The 23340-nt window shown below is 37.2% G+C and overlaps 2 protein-coding genes across 9 annotated transcripts in view; one reads left to right on the top strand and one right to left on the bottom strand.

Moving 5' to 3' along the window:
* The window catches only part of IMMP1L (inner mitochondrial membrane peptidase subunit 1), a 94155-nt gene extending 73942 nt beyond the window's left edge, over positions 1-20213 (bottom strand). Inside the window, exon 1 of the mRNA XM_050955174.1 lies at positions 20202-20213. The gene's annotated coding sequence lies outside the window, so the exon portion shown is untranslated. The remainder of the gene's footprint in view (positions 1-20201) is intronic.
* Positions 1-23340, top strand: part of ELP4 (elongator acetyltransferase complex subunit 4) — a 292776-nt gene that overhangs the window by 3830 nt on the left and 265606 nt on the right. For all 8 annotated transcript variants that reach the window (XR_007774651.1, XM_050955147.1, XM_050955140.1 and 5 more), the window contains exon 2: positions 3007-3042. Coding sequence is in view for 7 of the 8 variants with exons in the window: in XM_050955147.1 (XP_050811104.1) it covers positions 3007-3042 (36 nt within the window). In the remaining variant the exon portion in view is untranslated. The remainder of the gene's footprint in view (positions 1-3006; positions 3043-23340) is intronic.

Below are 23340 nucleotides of genomic sequence, written 5' to 3'. Positions count from 1 at the left end.
AGATTCATACTTCTAGTAGATTTCCATTTCTGGCAGTATTTTTAAAATACATAATAAAGGTGTATATGCTCTAAGCAGGAATATAGCGCATGATAATTCTTCTATCTATTCCCCTCTTCAGTGGAAAACCTTGTCTTCCAAAATCATATCACCAGTATTTTCTCCTTCCAAATGAATCCTGTAAGAGATAAATGATTTATATTATGGTTTCAATCTTTTCTATGCAGTTCCAACAATTCTCTCTTTCTTATTCAAGCCTCAAATCACCATGCTTTGTATAGTGGTGCAGAAAATGAACTGCTCGCAGCTAGCACCATGATAACCAGTACCATATGTAAAGGACTGAGTTGCCAAACTGAGGAACAAACAGGTTATAAATACACAGCAGTAATAGGGCCCTTCAAAAGGATTTTGAAGGATTTAAAAATAACCTTTCTTTCTTTCTTTCCTTTTCTTTCTTTTCATTCTGTCAGCTTTTCATCTTCTATCCAATCTACTTCACACCAATTCACTTCTTTCTCCAGTTACAGAGAGAGAAATGTGTGGGAAAATTCCATGGTAACCATGTACTAGTTTCATATATTATCTAATACAATTAAATACTTTTAAATAATTTTATACATTTGATACAGTAAAATGATCCTCTGATCCTAGGAAATGTCAAGCAAGGTTGCATTTTATGCCCTAAATACTCATACAGGTACTGTAAATCTGCTGTATAAATAGTGGTAGTATGCAAAAAATCCTTGAGATGTAACTTATTAACAAAAAAAATCTGATTTTGCTGACAGTTTGTCAATCCAGCACCCTCTTAATACAAGTTACTGTTTTAAAAATGTGCTGCTTCTGCCATGAACACAAGAAGTGAGTTTAAAATCTAATGATGATGATGATAAAGTATAATTATCTGTGGATTTCTGAGCTTGTATCCCATTTTGTGTATGTAACTGCTGTCTCATAAGATCTTTGAGGCTTGAGCTGTTTGTGGATTGTATAGAGCTAAGCGCACTGCTAGTGCTAAACAAATAATATTAATGTTCTTCATAATGTGTGCATTTAAAAAAAAAAAAAAAAACTTTCTTTGGCCCTGCACTAAATTGTTCACTCTTCTGACTTGTGAAGAAAAACTCCCATTCAACCTACAGTTCTGTTGGCAGAAGTACAGTTAACATAAAACATTAACATTCAGATTGGCATATTGAGCTATTTGGAATACTTTTTGCAGGCCCCATCTATAGTTATTTTTACTTTTGAGCAAATAAAGTGCAACAACAATCTGTGAGAGAATTCAGAATAATAAATGTTTATACTTAAAAGGGTAGAATAATTCTAACAGTTGCTGACTAGCTAGGAAGTTTGTAGGTGAACAGTGTAAAATGTTTGATTAAAGTTGTTTGCCATGACTAATATTAAGAAATTATATGATCTGACTAAGCAGTGTGGCTTAGTCTTTGTGATACAAATGGGGACTTAATCACGATATGAGTTCTTTATACACTGCAGCTATACAATGGCACAGTGATTTACTGCTGAAATTGTGACATCAGCATGACTTGATGTCAATGCAATTTTCAAAATGTAATGGAAGAAAGATATTATGATGGCAAATGAGGTGACTATTGTCACTTCTGTGACTGCTACAGAAGTCCTGGGACTTCTGTGTACTTGAAAGGTAAATGTATAGGATGGTAATATCCCTGCATGCAAGTACAGTGAATTTTGACTGAACAGTCTCCATGATGATGTATTTCACCATATATTTTTACTTGTAGTTTTAACTATAAGTATAGAAAATGCAAAACTGTTAGATGTGATTTGCTCTGTTGGTTGTTACTTTTATGTAAGTATGCAAATAATTCTTCTGATTAGTTATATTTTGTAAATTGTACTGAAGGTACTTTTATTCTTTCTCCCCTCCCCCCCAAGTTTCTGTTAGAATATTTGATCATTGATATCTCAGGTGGGGATCAAGAAAATCAACTCTAATGCAGTCACAATTCAAAATGCGTAGTAATGAATTCAACTGTTCTTTTAAGTGTACTAAAATGTAAGACAGGTTTCTGATAACTGATTAATTTTAGCTAACATAGTTTTTTTGCTATGTTCTAGTATCATAGAATATCAGGGGTGGAAGGGACCTCAGGAGGTCATCTAGTCCAACCCCCTGCTCAGAGCAGGACCAATCCCCAGACAGATTAATTTAATCATCAGCGATTGGTACATAATGATTGGTTATTTAAACAAAATGGGAATAGAAAAACATTGATGCTCTTAGCTAAACAAGAGGATGGAGTGTATCCTTATTTTTTAACAACCAGTTAAAAAATCAACCAGTTATGTTTATCCGGGAAGGCCTCTATATATTTAAGGAGATGAGAAGTGTCAAACAAGAAAATGCTTTTAGGGTAGCAGCTTAATCTCTCAGATTTTATGTACTTAAAGGTCTCATCCCACTCTCATTGGATGAAATCTGGCTCCACTGAAGTCAATAAGAGTTTTTACCATTTTTTTCAGTGCAGCCAGTATTTTCCCTGTTGACATCAGTGCGAGTTGGGTGAGCCCTTGTTGAGGTACTCTGCATGGTTAATTGGTGGCTGTAGAGTTAGTATTATTAATCGCTACTAAATATGGACCCTATCCTGCACATTTTAATTCACATGAGTAATCCTGCTAAAGTAAGTGTTTGATTAAGACTCTGCAACATTATTGCAGTACTTAAGCTCAGTTGTGTAGATCTCTGCAGGATCTTTTCATATAAAGAGAATAGTACAATATATTGTGAAAGTAATTGTAATGTGTAATATATAATTACATGTAATATGTAATTATTTCATAATAGTGAATTGTAGGAAGTTTGCAAAGGTAATTAAAATGTTGTTCACATTTACATTTTTAAACTTGCTATATCATCTTTCTTTGACTTATAAACTAAGCAAACTTAATTGTTCTCTAAGGTAATATTAAAATGTAGTCTCATCTTGTTCTTGGTTTTTGTTTTGTTTCCAGGTGGAGGTTTAGCTGTTGGAACCCTTCTTCTTATTGGTTAGTACAGAATGTATGAATATATTGTGCTATACTTTTGTCACACTTAGCTAATATCTTATATAGCTATGATTACAATCTGTTTTTTGTTTTTGTTTTGTTAAATTACACTCAAACTTGAATTCTCAGCACCCTCCATGTTTGACTCTCTTCATGGTTGATTAGTCCTCATCTCCACAGCATTTAGTGGCAAACCAGATTTTTGCTCTGAACCTGGGCTTGGGGACTGCCCATTGGGAAGAAACTCGCCAGAATTCTCGCCTCCAAGCAGCATGCATGGCATAGTCCAGGTCCCCCTTTGCAACAAAGCTTTAAAATCTTATGAACCCCCATTAAACTGAATTTCTCTGCCTTTATTGGTTTTGAGATTTTTCTCCCCAAAACTATTAAACTTGACTTTCTGAGGAGGGTTTGAAGGATAGCAGCTCTTTTCCCCTCCTCCCTCAGAAATGGCCAGCAGAGATGGCAACCAGCTGTAATGTGAGCAGGATCCATGCCAAGACAGCTAAGTAGGCCATGGTGAAAGCTGGCTCCTGGCCAGATGTGGGCATGGTCCACACTGAAACAGTTGAGCAGGCCATGTGAACGCTCCCTTCACTGAGACCAGGCCGGAATCAGTGTCACAGAGCTGGAGTTAAGTTTTCCACAGCCCTGCTGTCTTTCCCTTGAGAATGGGACCCCTATTCCCACATGGAGCCTCATGAATCTTGGGTGGAGGAAAGTTGAAGGGGAGCCAGGAGTGAAGAAATACCTGCTCCCAGTCAGCATATAGGCAAGATACATGCTGAGCTTATTAAAAAGGGTGCAAAGCATGTCCCCTTCCCACAGTGTTTTACCAGCACCATGAAAGGTGGCAGCTTCTGTGACCTTTCTGATACCAAATGAGTCATTTGTTTCCAGTTGCTATGGCTCATTCCTAATTCTATGCAGTTGTCCCCTGCTTAGCCTGGACCTAGCAGCAAGGAGCATGAGGTGAAATGATTTAGAGTGGGATGTTGACTTGCCTTTTCTCTGCCTTCCAGCCTGCAGGAGTCCCACGGGAGATCATAAAACAGCTACAGTTTTTCTTAGAGAAACATGAATGGTGCATGCCTGAACACTGTCCTTTCAATCTCAATAGTAACCTGTTCTCTGCCTTCTCACAGGGGATTGGCCCAGAGACTGGTGAAGGATAGATACTGCGCATTCAGCTCCTAAAGGGACAGCACAAAAACTTAAAATATGTAATGAGAGAGTCTCACTTCTAGATCCTTTAAAGAGGAGAAAACTAAAGCTGAGCCTTTGAGTGAGATACTTCAGAGACTCAGCTAAGCATCCAGAATTAAGTGCAAAAGGTTCTTTTTCTTTAAAAAATGCCTCCCTTTCTAAAAGCAAAACAACAAAACACTTGGAAAGTTGAGGATGAGCTGTGTAATTCTTCCTCAAATGGTTTATGGGTATGATTAAGATGGAGTGGGAATTTCCTATCAAGTGACTACTTGTACATATGGACTAAGGTCTCCATTACTCTGCCTGAGTTTAAGGTTGCTGTCTCCACAGTCATGCCAGCTGAGGGAACATTCCTGCCAAACCTGCAGAAAGGAGAATAGGATTGTGACTCGGACTAAACTTGGATATAGCAGCCTAAGCCCTGAGAATATTGGGCGCAGTCTCTTATTGTGGAGGTCATTGTGAGCACATGCAAAAGAAAAATTACATCAAACCTATTTTAAACAAGATTTCCCTGCCAGCCTTTTTTAGAACTGATACCTCACCTGACTGATTTACTGCATATTCAAAACTTCCATAGATGTGGCCTAGTGCAACTATTGCTCCATTTGAATAAATTGGGGCTAACCTCTGATATCCTTCCAACTATTTTGTTAAACACTGTGAGGATCATAAACACTGTGTGACTGCTTGTCTCTAGGCAAAGGAATAAGTCCTTCCCTCCTTCCATTGAGAGAATCTTCAAACTGCCTTATATCATAGGTGTTTTCTTTGAAGCTGTTGCACCAGGTTCCAATGTAGAGATTACACACTCGGATGAGGCATTGCTGCCTTTTGTGAAAGTTGGAAGATCAGTGAAAACCATGTAATCTCAAAAGCTTCTCTTGTTTTTGGGTTCCAAAGTCTGGGCAGATTTCCCTCCGCTCCACCGCAGTGAAGAGTGTTTCATAGTGGGCACTCATTTGGGAGTGAACCACCTCAGAAAATGGGTGCTTGAAATAATCCGAGGAAAGATATTCAGAAAAACTATAGAATTCAATCATTGCCCCTTGGCCAAGTTTATCTTTTCTCCAAAGTAAATGAAAATAAACCAGCACTATCAGCAAAAATATCTGTCTCTTCTCAGAACTGGTTCTATTGTTCCAACATGTAGGAGATGAACCCTTCACCTTCTGATTCTACAAAGGGTCTTGCTGATAGTGCTGGTTTATTTTCATTAAACCAGTGCTATCAGCAAGACCCTTTGTAGAATCAGAAGGTGAAGAGTGAATGGTTCATCTCCTACATGTTGGAACAATAGAACCAGTTCTGAGAAGAGACAGATATTTTTGGAAAGCGCATAAGTTATGTGGTGGTGTTTTTTTTTTTTTTTTTAATGGTACAAAGAGAAACAATGACATATAGTTCATTTTTAAATCTCAAGTCTCTCAGGAAGTCCATAAAAAGATTAATATTCCAGTTGGAAATATGAAATCCATCATTACAGCATTATCTTCCCAGGACTTTACAGTATGAAAGTAAACCTGGAGTTCTACTGAAGATATGATCGAGGAGAGCTACCCAGAAATTCTTTAACTTCTGCTACAACAAGAAGTATATTCAATGAGGTTTCATGAGCCCCTTTTGGAACTTATAATTTCTGTATTGGTATTCACAAATGTAATATCTTTGCTTCCTTCCAGTGAAAGGAATAGATGATGTCTGGATGACCTTCTCGTCATGTTACACAATGCTCAGCAGCCATTGCTAAAAGTCTTCAGAAACATGGCTTTGAGTGAACAAGTAGAACGGCCAATTATAGGCCTCACAAACCTCTAGCATCTAAATTATCACTCAAGACAAACTTAGTTTTAGAAGAGAGGCAGAAGAAGACGATAAAATCTGACTCAGCTGTTGGGCTAGTGGGTCTTTTGTGCATACTAAAACAATTCTGGATTTCTTTTCAGCCAGCAGTTGCAGCAGATCATGATATAAAAAATCTTGGTCCGGATCCAATGCTTGCATCTCTTAGTGAGCTTATTTTTAATAATAGAGAGCTACCTGCTGTCAGGTCCAGAGAAGTTGGTCATAAGTACAGATACTGGATCCCATATATGGACTCCTGTATGACTATGGAAAGGTGTGATCCAAGGAAGAGAAATGGCATATAACCTGTCTAATGATATGGACCACCAAGCTCATTTCTCCATTTCCAGCAGATGATTCTTCAGAAACATGGTGTGTATATAACTGCTAAGAAGGCAGGAAACCTCCAGTACTGCTTAGAGAAGTAGCCCTGTTTATGTCCTGGACATAAGCTCTTACTCTGTTCCTCATGGTTCTATAGTAAGAAGGGAAGTCATGGTTGACTGGCTCAGCAAGAGGCTTAGAACCAAGGGAAACCAGTCTAGATCAGCTAGCTTTTTGATGCATCACAGGACAGGTTGGAAGCTTAGAGATTGAACCTATTTTCATCAAAGTTCGCTAGAAAACCAAATGAGTTACTACATGAGGAGGAGACACTCAAAAGGGGAGGCCATTGTCTCCTTATCTATAAGAAGTGGGCTAAAAGATCTCCTTTATGTCTTCTCCCCTCAGTCACCGAGAGTAAAGATGATAAAGAATATTGTGAAGGAACAGGCCACTGTGATTATAATCATATTAACCCTTAGGTCTTATAGTCTTGTTAACCCTCAGAACTTTCCTCAATTAGGTCTGAGAAGCGTAATTGGAACCTTCTTTCAAACATCCAGTGCATACACACACTCATCTGAAAAGGACTTATCCTGAACAGATATCCTATGCCACTAAGGTGTCATTTGGGAAGCTGAGAGGAAGAAGCAACAGTCTCTCATTCTAAGAAGGTGATCAGCAGCCACCTAGCATCTTAGAAGAAATATACAAGTGATGTCTGTCATAAACTGGAGGTCTAGATATTAATATTACAAAGAACATTCATCAGGGCAAAGTCAGTTGAAGCAACGGACAAGTTGGCCTGATCATCAGAATCAAGGCCAATACTTTTTGGAAAGACAAGTCAGTGACTGCAGGCATATTGCACTATAAGAAAACCAGGAAAATCTCTTATTGCAGTCCACTGTCAAGATGCAGATTCTTCTATCCCACAGAGCAAAATCATGGCAACTTCTAATAAAACTACCTGGCAACTTCTAATAAAACTACCTTTCAACTTCACAGTTGGTGGGTCTCTTCCCCTTCTCACTGAACGTATCTTGCCTACTTGGCACCACCTTGTGCAAGGAAGCTAAGGCATTTGGTATGCTCAGAGTGAAACCCGAGTTACACATTCGTACTTCTTTGAACTAGTTAGGCCTCCATTCCCAAAAATACCACAGTCTTCCTCACATAATAGGAAGTAGTGTTGTTGCTCTTCTGGTTGAAACAAATACCCTAAGGAAATAGAAATGCATAAGTTACACATGTGAATGGAGTCTACAGAGTGTATGTGTGTGTATATGTATGTATCAGAGGCATTCAAAGCCTCAGGTATGACTGTTATTACTATGCACTTTGTGAAAAGAGCAACAATAGAGAGAGTGCGCACATCTTATCAGGATCTCTGTAAGGTTACTTACAGGGTCTTCCATCTATACTTTCTTAATACTACAAAGTTAACACTCTTACCCCATCTGATACAGGGTTTGATAGAAGTCTTTTCCTCAACAGGATGACTGTTAAACCTTAAGTACTTATTCAGTTCTTATTCAGGTGAACTGAGTCCCTCCTTGCCTTTACAGCTTTCTACATCCCTGTTGTGAAGACTGACATCTAGGGGACAGAGAAGAAAAATTCTCTTGTAAATTTTCATTCTAGGGCTCTCCATATCAGATCGTTTGATCATGCCTTGGAAGAATGCATTATGTTCAGAGTGGAAGTGTGGGTGTGGTTAGTCCCCCTCCCCCACTCGAGCTATTGCTTGCTTGCTTGATTGTTAAATAGTGTGAAAAGGAAAAGGATGTTCCTTCAGAAAATTGCTAATTTTTTCATGTCAAGGCTCTGCTGTAAATGGTTTGAGTTGGATAGCACTTTATATCATTAGTATTTTTCAGCTTTGGAAGCTGCTGTTCTGGAAAGTTCTTTCTGAGCAGTGAACCTAAGCCCAAGTTCAGAGCAAAGATCTCCCATTGCTGTGGCAGTGGGGAATGTCCCACTATGAAGGCTGTCTAGCATGGAGGGTCTTAGAATGAAAATTCATAGGTAAGATAGAATTTTTCCTATTTCTTACTACTATTTTTAAATATATCTAATCCTTCCTCAAACCAATGCAGCCTGTCTTTCCACAGGATAAAACAAAATTCACTGTGGAGAAATACCTGGGCTACTGATCTCAGTGTCTGCAAAGTTGGGGCTGGAAATAAAAGATGCAAAAATATCAAAAGTTCCATGATTAATATGAGACTTATTTGGTATTATATTGGACCCTGCAAAACTGCCAAAATCAGCATTAATAAAAATTATAATTCTGATAAAAATAATGAGGACCCCATAAACCTGCTTGTTCAATAGTGCAGTGTTCTTGGAGAAACAAAATATAAATAATGATTCTGATCTGGTAGTCCTTCAAGCAAAATTCCCATTGACTTAAATTGGCACCAATGGGAAATATAAGGATAGCAAATAAGATAAGTCATTGTTAACTGTTGGAGGAGAACTGCTCCAGGGTGATGTATGAGGCTGTTCAACCTCAACAACTTTGAGAAAATTATGTAAGAGACAAACGTTAACTATGACATTTAGTCTTGTTTCTTAGAGATTAGAGAAGACTAAATAAGTGGAAATCCTATTCTTGTATGTATGCGTCATGTGGAAACTTTTTCCAACAGTAATCAACATACATATACATTTGTATGTTCACTTTTATTCATAAAGCATGCATCGTATACATATATATTAAACACCAAAAAGTATTAAAGGTTTAATACAAACTGACATTTCAGAATATTCAGTAAAATTGACAGAGTTATATGCTTCTGTAAAGGGATTGGGAACGGTGAATTGGCTTGTGTTTGACTCAAATTATTACAACCATAATGATATATAAAGGGTGCAGCTTTTTTAGTAGCATTAGGTTTTTTTTGTTTTATGTACATTTTAATACCTATGGAAGTACCACAGAACTGGTTCAGTATAGATAACAGAAGTACAGTCTTCCCCATTCTGCTCTACTAATATCCCTTTAGCCATAAGTAGCCATCTTTACAGCTAAGAGCTAATTTAATCTCTTTGACCATTCAAATCTAACTTCAATAAGATCTTTATTGGAATGAAAATCTACTCAAGTGTGGCCAAAGTGGGAACAAGGACATACTCTGTTCGGCGGTAGTTTCGAGACATCAAGCATCTGACCAAGATATGGTTTCACGATATTAAGAAATTTAATCATTTATATCTAGTTGTCAAAGATTATAAAGGCCAAAAGGGACCACAGTGTTTATCTGTTTACTACCGCTTGTATAACACAGGCCATAGGACTTCCCTGAATTAATTCCTGTTTGAGTAGACCATATCCTTTTTATAAAAATATATAATCTTGATTTTAAAATCTTCAGTGTTTGAGAATCAACCATGACTCTTGGTAAATTATTCCAATGGTTAATTACCCTCCCAGTAACAAATGTGCACCTTATTGCTAATCTAAATTTGTCTAGCTTTAACTTCCAGCCTTTGGATCTTGTTCCTCCTGTATAGACTGTGATCAAGTCCCCCATTAACCTTTATTTTGTTAAACTAAATAGATTGAGCTCCTTAAATCTATAGGGCATGTTTTCCAATTATTTAAACATTCTTGTGGCTCTTTGAACTGTCTCCAGTTCATCAACATCCTTCTTGAATTGTGGATACCAGAAATGGACACTATTCCAGTAGCTGTTGCCCCAGTCACAAATACAGAGGTAATATAACCTCCCTATTCCTACTTGATAATACTCTGTTTACACAACCAGGGATCGCAGTAGTCCTTTTGGTCACCGCTTCACAGCTCTTGTTCAGTTGATTATCCACCATAGTCCCCAATTTCTTTTCAGAGTCGCTGCTTCCCAGGATAGAGACCACTATCCTGTGGGTATGACCTATATTCTTTGTCCTAAATTTATGACTTTACATTTTGCTACGTTAAAAAATTCCTTGCTTCCAGTTTACCAAATGATCCAGGTTGCTCGGTATCAGTGACCTGTCCTCTTAATTATTTACTATTCACACAATCTTTGTATCATCTACAAACTTTATTAGTAATGGCTTTGTTTTCTTCCAGGTCATTGATAAAAATGTTAAATAGTGAAGGCTAAAAACTGCTCCCTGCAGGACTGCACTGGAAACATACCCCTTCAGTCATTACTCCCCATTTACAATTACATTTTGATATAGTTTTGAAATCCATTTTACGTGTGCCATGTTGATTTTTGTATCATTCTAGTTTCTTAATCCAAATGTCATATAGTACCAAGTGAAATGCCTTGCACAAGCCAATTACGTCAATACAGTTATTTTTATCAACCAAATTTGTAATGTAAAGGCCTGTATTTACCGAGGTTATTATATTTACCCTCTTTAAATATTGGCACAACGTTAGCTTTCATACAGTCTTCTGGAATGTCTCCAGTGTTCCAGGATTTACTGAAAATCAGCATTAACGATTCAGAGAGCTCCTCAGCCATCTCTTTTAAAACTCTTGGATGTAAGATATCCAGAGACATTTTTAAATGTCTGTCTTTATTAGCTCCTGTTTTAACATCCTCCTGAGTTAAGTGTTAGAATTTGAAGTATTTCACTATCATTATTGTATAGCTACACAAAGGTTTTAAGAGTCTGGGTTTCACGTCTATGATTTTCTAACGATTAAAGTCCAAGAGGGATGGGAAGGCTTGACGTGCAATTACGTTACTTGCTGGTAAGAGAGCAGTTTTTCATGCATTGACTGGGGAAAAGACATATTCCACCTCTCGTAGTTGATCAAACTAAGGCAGACAGAAGGCTAGGACAGTGATAAATTTTAAGCAGATGTAGACTATCAATTGATATTCCAGCTCAAGTCTGAATTTGGAAAAGAGATGACCAAGAGAAATAGGGACAGTGATAGGTTAAGGCAGAAATCCCATGGAATATCACATTGAGGTTACTAGTGTTACAGGAACCCAAAAAACAGGTGGAGAAACTGGAATAAAATCAACAGAGGAAAATGTCAGAGATTTCTGACAACTGTGTTGAGTAACTGAGAAGGGAAGTCAGTAGTATCAGATAGAGCATGAAGGTCAAGATCTTTCTAATGCTAGGTTCTCCCATTGCCTGTTACAATATGGTGTATCTCATACTGAAACTTATGATTTATAGTGCCATAAGTACATGGACTGTACAGAACAAATAATAAGACAAGGTCTTCACCCTGAAGACAGCCTAGGGAAGAGCAAAATTGCTGGGCAATACTTCTGCCACGTTGAGGTGTGAATACAATGGTAGGATTTTTTGGGGGGGAAATGGATCCTACAGGAGGTTCAGCAGGAGGAGACTAAAGGGATTTGGGATCAGGTGACAAGCCATTACAAGCAAAATGGTCAGCCAGAAAGCAGGCAGAAGGCACAGAATGGGAAAAATAAATGAAAGGGGGGCAGTGAGGATTGGAAGTAATAAAGAAATTAAACAAGTGGGAAGACAGGAGAGCAAAATCGTAGACAAGAACAAGATTATGCAGGGATTAAAAATGAAGTTGAGTCTCTTCCTCTTGATGTGGTAAAATGGGAAGCTACTAAGGGATTTGAGAAGGCATCTAATCAGATGAGCTGAAGGAAAAGATGAGTGAAATCCCACTGAAGGCCACAGCAAAATTCACATTGACTTCAATAGAGCTAAAATTTCACCCCATGACATTCTCTGAGTGCATAGCTAGCAATTTTCATTCATGGCTTAGGAGTTCATTCATTAGATACCAGAGATAAAGAAAGAAGCAACAGAGGAGTTATTGGCATAAAGGTAATATCTGAAAGTGTGGGAGAGAATGTATTTAAGATCCAAAATCTAACATTTTAGACTTAAATAAAAAAGAATTCTAAAACAATTCTGAAGTATATAATGTTATACAAAAGACATTCATGAAAGAACTGTATTTTTTCGTGTAACTACACTGAAGATCTTGAAACTGGTTTTAAAGCTAGCACAGTGAGTATTATAACTGGATTGTTAGAATGGCTCATCAATAATGCAGAAAAACAGTAAAATCCTGTCATGAGATTACTCTAGTCAAGCTTTATATTTCACAAGATTGAAGCTGTCAGTGTTAAACCTCCTAGGAGGATCCTTTCAGCATTGTACTGCAAGTATAGTGAAAAGGTTAAATTCTTTTTTTTTTTTTTAACATTCTCTAAGGCAAGGATAAATTGCATTACTCTAAGATTAGCTCCCTTTGCAAATTAAATGCTCATCTTCATTATCTGACACCTATTATCCTGGTTAATTTAACCAAGTAATAGTAGAGTCAAGGTATTAAAATGTTTGTCTTAATTATTATGGTTCTCTAGGGATGCAATAATATAGGTTGCTGGACAATCTTGTAAAATATTATTTGGCATACAGTATGTATATATTTAAAGTTAAGTTTTGTAGCAGTGCTGCTTTATAGCAGAGAACATCTTGATTCCCAGTTAAACTGAACTCTATTTACTCTTCTATGTTGTTTCTTCTTTTACCATGCTTGAAGTGACCATATGTACTAATTGTTCATCTAATGTTCCAGTATCCTATTAACTTCTTTTGGGACATTTGTAACTTTCCAATTCATTTCATTAGTCAAAACATTTGGTTTTGTAAAACTTCTTTTGTTTGTTCAAGATGTTTTGCTATACCAAGTAAAACTTGCTCTGTGTTTACCAGAAACAAATAGTCCAGTGGAACCAGTGTTCAGTGTTGTGAACAGTTTTTGGAGTGCAGTGAAAAGTTGAATGACACTATTAAAACTGTTCTTTTGCTGAAAGTGAACGTTAACAACACTTGTTCAGTGTTTCATGTTAAACTCATTCAGAATGCTATGTTACTGGGGGGAAAAAATCATGCACTTTGAGAAATATGTACTTGTTGTTTCTGAGTCGGGGCAAAAAATAGTAACAGCAGCATATATATATTTTTTTAAGTGTCTGAACCTTAAAAAATATCACCAGAAAAGTGTCCTGGTTTTTTTTTCAATTTTTTTTAAAATGTGTGCCTTAATCATGCTACATGCCTAATTTCTAAAGACAGTACTGTGTACTGTAGTTTTGAGGGACTTGGTTTACACAGTGGTGCACACATATAGGAACCTGGATTGAATGTCACAATTCTTACACACTTTAAAAAAGTTAAGTTTTTGTTGTTGCTTTTGCCATTTGTTGAGGTCACTGATAGTTGAAGGTTTTAAAGGTTATCATATCAGAGGGTTTAGTTCGGTAGCTGAGGTCAGGTTAAAAAAAAAAAGTTAAACCATAACATGTATTTTGTTAGAGGCAGGACTATACTTGTACATTCTAAGCCTTGAAGCAGTTTCAGCTACTTTAATTAGCTACTATTATTTTTGTTAGACATGCAATTTAACCTGACTGATAAGGGTACTCTTCACTTGTCAATATAATTGACTTTATCACCTTTTAAAAAGTTTAAAAAGGTAATCTCTGGAGAGGTACAAATCAGTGATTTGCCAAATATAATTATACAAAATACAACATGTCAAAATTCACCTTCCTGCAGAATGGCTAGATGCCAAATATTGTAACATATATGTTTGCCAACTCTGGTTTTGGCATGTGCTAATTAAATGCAAGTGACACAGACTGAATTCCCTCAAGCTTAGTAACTGTGGACATTAGTAAAATATCTTTAAATGGAATTTCAGATACTGAAGATGATTAAAAGAATCACATCGCATAACCTGCAGCAGTTTTGATGAGATGTTTTGTAGCTAAAGAAAGACTCACCTTAGGTCACACCACTATATTGTAGTATTGTCTATAGAAAAAAAAATATCAATACTGATGGATTGTGACAGCTTTAGGGCAAACTGTCTAGACTTTCTACAACAAGTGGTATTTGTATATTCCTGCAAATTTTCTCCCCAGATAGCATTCTGCTTTTTAAATAAGTATGCTACCAGTTATCTTCTGGAAGTTTTCAAGGGCCCTTATGCCATTTTAAAAGAGTCTCTATAAACACGATCCACACTAGAGCTATCAAGTGATTAATCACACTGTTAAAAAAATAATAGAATAACATTTATTTAAATATTTTTGAATGTTTTCTACATTTTCAAATATATTTATTTCAATTACAAACACAGAATACAAAGTGTAGAGTGCTCACTTTATATTTTTGTTACAAATATTCATGCTGTAAAAAACAAAATAAATAGTATTTTTCAATTCACCTAATACAAGTACTGTAATACAATCTTTTTATCATGGAAGTTGAGCTTACAAATGTGGAATTACGTACAAAAAATAACTACATTGAAAAATAGAACAATGTAAAATCTTAGAGCCTACAAGTCCACTATGTCCTACTTCTTGTTCAGCCAATCGTTCAGACAAACAAGTTTCTTTACATTTTCAGGAGATGATGCTGCCTGCTTCTTGTTTACAATGTCACCTGAAAGTGAGAATAGGCATTCACGTGGCACTGTTGTAGCCAGCATTGCAAGATATTTACATGCCAGATGTGCTAAAGAGCCATATGTCCCATCATGCTTCAACCACCATTCCAGAAGACATATATCCATGCTGATGATGGGTTCTGCCCGATAACGATCCAAAGCAGTGTGGTCGGACACGTGTTCACTTTCATCGTCTGAGTCAGATGCCACCAGCAGAAGGTTGATTTTTTTTCTTTTTTGGTGGTTTGGATTCTGTAGTTTCTGCATCAAAGTGTTGCTCTTTTAAGACTTCTGAAAGTATGCTTCACAGCTCATCCCTCTCAGATTTTGGAAGGTGCTTCAGCTTCTTAAACCTTGGGTCAAATGCTATAGCTATCTTTAGAAATCTCACATTTGTACCTTCTTTGCGTTTTGACAAATCTGCAATGAAAGTGTTCTTAAAATGAACAACATGCTGGGTCATTATCAAAGACTGCTATAACATTAAATATATGGCAGAATGTGGGTAAAGCAGAGCAGGAGACACCATTATCTTCCAAGGAGTTCACTCAAAAATTTAATTAAACATTATTTTTTAATGGGCATCATCAGCATGGAAGCATGTCTTCTGGAGTGATGGCCAAGCCATGAAGGGGCATACGAATGTTTAGCAAATGTGGCACGTAAATAAAATCTACAAAAGTGCCATGAGAGAGCCTGTTCTCCCTTTCTGGTGACATTGTAAATAAGAAGCCGGCAGCATTATTTCCTGAACTAAGTGGACTTGTATGCTCTAAAGTTTAACATTGTTTGGTTTTGAGTGAAATTGTGTAACCAAAAAAGTCTGCATTTGTGAGCTGCACTTTCGTGATAAAGAGATTGCACTACAGTACTTGCATGAGGTGAATTGAAAAATACTATTTCTTTTGTTTATATTATTATTTGTATTACAAATATTTGCACTGTAAAAATGATAAAGTAAGCGCTATTCACTTTGTATTGTGTTGTAATTGAAATAAATATATTTCAAAATGTAGAAAAACATCCAAAAATATTTAATAAATTTCAATTGGTATTCTATTCCTGAACAGTGCAAATAAAATGGTGATTATTTTTAATAATCACTGTTAGTTTTTTTGAGTTAATCATGTGAGTGAACTGTGATTAATCGACAGACCTAATCCACACACAGCGGTTTGTTTGGATTTTTTTGGTGTGTTTTTCTCAAATACTTAACCCAACCACTCACAGAAGAATAACTTGTATCAATTAGTTTTACTTACTCTTTTACTTGTATTCTTTTGTCCACATCCTCAGCTGGTGTAAATATAGTGCCATTAGGGATCTTGTCCTTAACTTGTATATGTTAGTAGCTACATTAAAATATACTACAACTAATGCCCAGCTGGCACATTTGATTTCTCTATTAATGGGTCGTGTCTCATGCTCTAGCAGCCTCTATAAAACATCTTGCCTGTGCCTTCGAAGAGCTGGTAGATTCCTCTTTATTATTACTGGTGTGAATCAGACAGCAAGGTGTAACCTGAGTAGTAAATATAGCCAATTGATGTAGAAGAGGAATAACATTTCTATAATGTGCTCACTGAGCGTACTCCAAGCACAGAGTAAGAATTGGGAATTGGTTCCTTATTCTCCAGTATCAGCACAGCCTTACACTGAGTTACCATTTCTGTATATTGCTAGCTATATTTTCCTGTCAGGTGCTGTGAGAGGAGACCAGAGAATAGTGATGATGATAAACTAGTTACCTGCTCTCCTAAACTGCAGGGTCATGAGAGGATTTGTCATGTAGACAACATGGGTAACTTCTAGGTAAAAAATCTTGTGCAGTTTTATGCTTCACTAGTTACTCACCTGCCACTTAGCTTTGGAAATGTTTTGTTCAGAGAAAGTAGGGGAAGATGTGGACTGTTTGTCTGAAATGCAATGATTCGACCCAGGAACAGAGTCTGCAGCTGTGGGATTCTTCTATGCTTGTGTGCCTTACCAGCTAGAGGTAAGGTGCACAGTGAATGCTGCTGATGGGAATGAACTGTTTAGAATGAAAGCTAAACACAAAGATTTGGGGTCCTGCCTTAAGTACCTATGGCTTCATGTGAGTAGTACATGCTTAAGTTTCAGTCCCCATCAACACAATCTGTTAGGATAGAGGTGGTTCTTTCAGAAAAGGAGACAAGTGAAGACAAATTTAAAGAATAAATATAATATGGGACATTTCACTTTTTGATTGCTACAATAAATTTTTGTTTTCAGATAAATGGTTGAAAACTTGCAAAATATTTTACCATAAAAGAAACTAATTGCTATGCTGCTGAAATACCTGTACCAAACAATTTTTAAAAATCAGAGCTGTGTTCTTATGGCTTTGAATAGTAACGTAACTATTAAAGCCTGGGTACAATGGACACTATCAGAAAAGCCCTATCAGAGTGCACTTTAGATCTTTTGAATACAACAAAAGTTTAGTGACCTAGAAATGAATCAATAAAAAGCTATTCTCTATGTGACAAATTGAAGAACTGAGGGATCTTTACAGATGCATTGACTTTAACAATTCAGGATACATTGTTTGTAAAGGCTTTTTGAGACACATTTAATCCTTTGAGTACTGTAGCAGACTGAGGTGTTTTTTATATTTAGATTGCTCTCTGACAGTTTATTTTCCTATTCTTACTATAAGTTCAGTATGATAGAAACCAATGTAAGTAGCCTAAAAGAAAAGCTAATGTTAGGATGATATTTGTCACACTGAGTTAATTTTTAATCTTTTTTGATTAAGTTGCAAGTTTGTTTGTTTTGGAGTTATGTAAAAAATTGAGTGTTCCTCAGACTTTAATGATCCCCAGTTCTTATTAAGTGATAAGTGTATCACAGAAAAATGTATGAAGCAACAAAACCACTCATGATCCTAGATGTGGTGGTGGCGGTTTGGGGATTGTGATACGTTTTTACCATGGTGTCACCTTCATATTCTTTGTAGTTATAGTATTGTAGGAATAAGAAATGATACAGCCTCCTGTGACCAGATAGCCTGTTATAACAAGTATACATGTAAATATGTTTACTTAAATGATCCTTACTATCCCCAATATCTAACTTTTTAGATTGCAAGCTCCTCAGGTCATGGACTATTATTTTGTTCTGCACAAGTTGGAGCATGCTTATGATGATCAAGAAATAGATAACAACAATGGCACAGAGAGAATTCAAATACTATGCAAAATATCATAGGCTATCTTCAGAAAATGTAATATTGATTCATATTCGATAAACATGAGACATCTTGGCTCCATTCAAGTCAATGGGACTCATACCACTCCTACCCCAAAACCTCATGAGGAAAGATTGGCTTTGCAACATATATGTAAGATTAATAAATTAATTAAATCCAGGCTCTGGTAGACCAAGAACAAGCATATTTCAAAGTTGAAGACCCCTCATGAAGAATGTCATGCTAATGGTCCTTACTGTTCTCCTTCAGGTGGAAGAGGATCTAGCTGAATCACTTCCACTAACCATAACTGCATGGTATTGTATGGAGACAGATGGTTTCTCTCAGATAACTAGGTCCCAATCTATTTTAATTTTTAATTGTTATACCATGTCATTACCTTGATTTCTGGGTAGGTAGGGTTTTTATGGTTAGGGCTTTAGATTTAAACCAGCATGTTAAACTCCTTGTAGAAACCAGTTTGTAGCCAGTTCATCTCATGTTCTGGTCAGAAGCACTCCCCAATAAAAATGTGACAAAAGCATAAATTATTGTAGCAAAGTCTGAATATTTTTGAGAAAAGTCACACACTCCTAGGCTTGGTTGAAGGGGGGAAGAGATAGTCTTGGCTGTTTTTCCTTTTGTCTCCAGGAGCAGGCAAAGATCTAACCAGACCTCAAAAAGTAAACTTGAGATATAAAAGGCAGCTACATTCCCTCCATAAGGGATACCGGTTATGTAATTCTTACCAATGCTTCTGCTAGCTCCTTGAGTCTACTAATGTAGAGTTAGTCTTATCTGAGTTAAATCACTGTTAATTTGGAGTAATGGTAAATGCTGTTTTAGTCATATGAAACCAAGCGGGACATTGACTTTTTAGTAAATTCAGGTGCTTAGCTAACAACACAGGAAAAAGCTCAAATAAAGGAATTGTTTTACATAGTGGGTGAAATTCTGACTTTTTTCTTTTTCAAGTCAATGAAAATTTTGACATTGACTTTAATGGACCATGATTTCACCTGTTTATCTTTTAACATGTATTACACTTAACCATAAGCACGGCCATACAGGGACAGACCATTTGTCCATCTAACCCAAAATCCTGCCTTCCAACAGTGGCCAATGCCAGATGTTTCAGAGAAAATAAACACAGCAGGACATTTATCAGATGGCCATCCCCTGTTGTCTAATCCCAGCATCTGTCAGAGGCTTAGGTACACCCAGTAGCATCCTTGACCATATTGGTTAATTCCCATTGATGGACCAATCCTCATGAACTTACTTAATTCTTTTTTGAACCTAGTTACAATTTTGGCTTTCACAATATCTTCGCCAACATGAGTTCCCCAGATTGACCGTGTGTTGTGTGAAGAAGTATTTTCGTGTGTGTGTGTGTGTGTGTGTGTGTTTTATGTTTTTTTGTTTTTAAACCTGCTGTCTGTTAATTTCTTTGGATGACCCTTGTTTCTTGTGTTATGTGAAGGGGTTAATAACATTTCCTTATTCACTTTCTACACTACATTCATGCATATACCCCCTTAGTCATCTTCTTTTAAAGCTGAACAATCCCAATCTTCTTAATCTCCCCTCATGTGGAAGCTGTACCAAATACCCAGTCATTTTTGTTGCCCATCTCTGTACCTTTTTCATTTTTAATATAACTTTTTTAGATGAGGTGATCAGAACTGAATGCAGGTTTCAAGGTGTGGGCATACCATGGCTTCATGTAGTGGCATTATTATACTTAGTATCTTATAAAAAGCATTAGGAAAGGTCTTAGCTATAACATTCTCTTAGCTTTTTTGAAGGCCACTGCACATTGAGCAGACGTTTTCAGAGAACTACCCATAATGACTCCAGGATCTCTGTTTTGAGTGGTAACAGTTATTTTAGACCCCATCTTTTTGTATGTATAGTTGTGATTATAAAAGCAGCAAAGAATCCTGTGGCACCTTGTAGACTAACAGACGTTTTGGAGCATGAGCTTTCATGGGTGAATACCCACTTCCTCAGATGCATGTAGTGGAAATTATATGCTAGCAAGCAAGCTAGAGATAACGAGGTCAGTTCAATCAGGGAGGATGAGGCCCTGTTCTAGCAGTTGAGGTGTGAAAACCAAGAGAGGAGAAACTGGTTCTGTAGTTGGCAAGCCATGTTTTCCAATCTGAAATTATCAATATTTGTTGCCCAGTCACCCAGTTTTGTGAAATCCCTTCACAGTCTGCTTTGGACTTACAAAATTAACCAAAATAGTTATCATCTGCAAACTTTGCCACCTCACTGTTTTACCCCTTTTTCCAGATCATATGAATATATTGAATAGCACTTGTCCCAGTGCAAATCCCTGGAAGACCCTGCTATTTACCTCTTTCCAAAGTGAAAACTAACCATTTATTTCGACCCTTTGCTTCCCATCTTTAAACCAGTTATTGATCCATGAGAGGACCTTCCCATTTATCCCATGACTGCTTACTTTGCTTAAGAGCTTTTGATTAGGGACTAGTGAAAGGCTTTCTGAAAGTCCAAGTACACTGTATCCAGTGGATCACCCTTGTCCATGTATTTGACCCAGTCGAGGAATCCTAATAAATTGGTGAGGCATGATTTCCCATTACAAACGCTGTGTTGACTCTTCCTCAACACATCGTGTTCATCTGTGTGTCTGATAATTCTGTTCTTTAATATAGTTTCAACTAGTTTGCCTGTTACTGAAGTTAGGCTCACTGGCTTGTAATTGCCAGGATCGCCTCTCAAGCGTTTTTTAAAACATTGGTATTAGATTAGCTATCCTCCATTATTATCTGGTACAGAGGCTGATTTAAGTGATGAATTACATATCACAGTTAGTAGTTCTGCAGCTTCATATTTGAGTTCCTATTGATTACTGTTTAACTGATCAATTTATTCCAAAATCTCCTCCATTGGCACCTCATTCTGGGACAATTTCTCAGATTTGTCACCTAAAAAGAATGTGTCTGTGTGTGAATCTCCATCACATTCTCTGCGGTGAAGACTGAGGCCATGTCTACACTAGCACTTTATGTTGGCAAAACTTTTGTTGCTCGAAGTGTATAAAGACACCCCCCAAGCAACTAAGTTTTGACGGTATAAGTGCTCGTGTGCAAAGCACTACGTCAGCAAGACAGCATCTTCTGCCAGCATAGCTACCGCTGTTTATTGAGCTGCTTTTATTATGTTGATGGGAGAGCACTCTCGCTTAGACATAATGTGGCTACACAAGCGAACTTACAGCAGCACAGCTATGTACAGTAGAGCTGTGCTGCTATAAGATTGTAAGTATAGACATGGCCTGATGCAAAGAATTCATTTAACTTCTCCGCAATAGCCTTGTTTTGCTTGATTGGTCATTTAGCACCTCAATCATCCAGTGGCCTCATTAATTGTTTGGCAGATTTTCTGCTTCTGACATATTTAAAAAATGTGTTTACTTCGTTTTTGTGTCTTTTGCTAGTTGCTCTTCCAATTCTTTTTTGGCCTGCCAAATTATACTTCACTTTTGCCAGACTTGATGCTCCTTTTTATTTCTCAGTAAGATTTGTCTTCCAATTTTTAAAGGATGCCTTTTTTTCCTCTAACTGCCTCGTTTACTCTGTTTAGCCATGGCGGCATTTTTTTGGTCCTCTTACTGTGGTGTTTTTTTGTTTTTGTTTTTTTTATTTGGGGTGTACATTTAATTTGAGTCTTTATTATGGTGGTTTTTTAAAAGTTTCCATGCAGATTTCAGGCATTTCACTCTTGTGAATGTTCTTTTAATTTCCATTTACCTAGCTTCCTCATTTTTGTGTAGTTCCCCTTTTTGAAGTTAAATGCTACTGTGGTGCATTTTTTTGGTATTTTCCCCACACAAGGATGTTGAATTTAATTACTTTATGGTCGCTATTATCAAGCATTTCCGTTATATTCACCTCTTGAATCAGATCCTGTGTACTCCCCCAATGGCACAACCTACTCTGTTGTTCCTGTATAATTTGTCCTCTGGTATTACTGTGTCCCATTGATTATCATTGTTCTACCAACTTTCTTCGATGCCTATTAAATCAATATCCTCATTTAATATTTGGCACTCAAGTTACTCAGCATTTAGACTTCTTGCATTTGTATATAAGCACTTTTATAAAATGTATTAATAGTTAGTTGTCTGCCTTCAAGTGATGTAATTGAATGGGACTCTTTTTCCTTTGGCTTGTTCTCTTCAGCTCCTAAATGAACTTTTTCAACTACTATCCTCTCCTCTTTACTAGGATATAGAGAATCCCTGTTAATAAATCCTCCCCTAAGCGATAGCTCTTTCAGAACAGTGTGCTCCTCCGTACCTGTCAGTTTTCCCCTTGCCCTTAGTTTTAAAAAAAATCCTCTGCAACCTTTTTAATTTTACATGCTAGCAATCTGGTTCCATTTTGGTTTAGGTGGAGTGCATCCTTCATAGGCTTCTCCTTTCCCAAAAGGTTCCTCAGTTTCTAATAAGCCTAAAACCCTCTTCCCTACACCATCTTATCCACACATTGAGACTCTGCAGTTTTGCCTGTTTACTTGGGCCTACATATGGAACTGGAAGCATTTTGGAGAACGCTACCCTGGAGGTCCTGGACTTTAATTTTTTTCCTAGCAGCCTAAATTTGGCCTCCAGGACCTCTCGCCTACCTTCCCCTATGTCATTGGTACCTACATGTACCACAACCACCAGCTCGTCCCCAGCACTGCACATATCTGTTTAGATGTCTCAAGAGATACACAACCTTCACACCTGGCAGACAACTTACCATGCTACTCTCCCGATCATCACAAACCCAACTATCGGTGTTTCTAAAATCAAATCCCCCATTGCTATTGCCTTCACTTCCTAATAACTTGGTTCCTCTCTCCCAGAGGGGCACCCTTAGTGCAAGAGGATACTATGACATCATCTGGAAAGAGGATCCCAACTATGGAACTGTTTCCTTCCAATCCAGTTTGATGTTCTCCTTCCCCGAGACTTTCTTCTTCCTCAATAGCACAGAGGCTGTGAGAGTGGGACTGCTCTACTGTGTCCTGGAAAGTTTTGTCTGTGTACCTCTCTGTCTCACTTAGCTTGTACAATTCAGCCACTCTGGCCTTACAAGGCTGGTAATCATACATGCTGCATTCGGTGCAATAAACTGGGTATCCACCACTCCACTGCTGGACTTCTGCTGCATTCATTTTACTCTTGCTGGTTTTTGTTTGTTTGGCATGGGGTGTTTGTTGGCATACTTTTAGAGAATGTTAGGTATATCTG

This window comes from Gopherus flavomarginatus, chromosome 5 (assembly GCF_025201925.1).
Source record: "Gopherus flavomarginatus isolate rGopFla2 chromosome 5, rGopFla2.mat.asm, whole genome shotgun sequence".
In the NCBI taxonomy this organism is placed as follows: domain Eukaryota; kingdom Metazoa; phylum Chordata; order Testudines; family Testudinidae; genus Gopherus; species Gopherus flavomarginatus.
The sequence above is the reverse complement of the archived record's forward strand: the minus strand, read 5'-3'. Positions and strand labels throughout refer to the sequence as shown.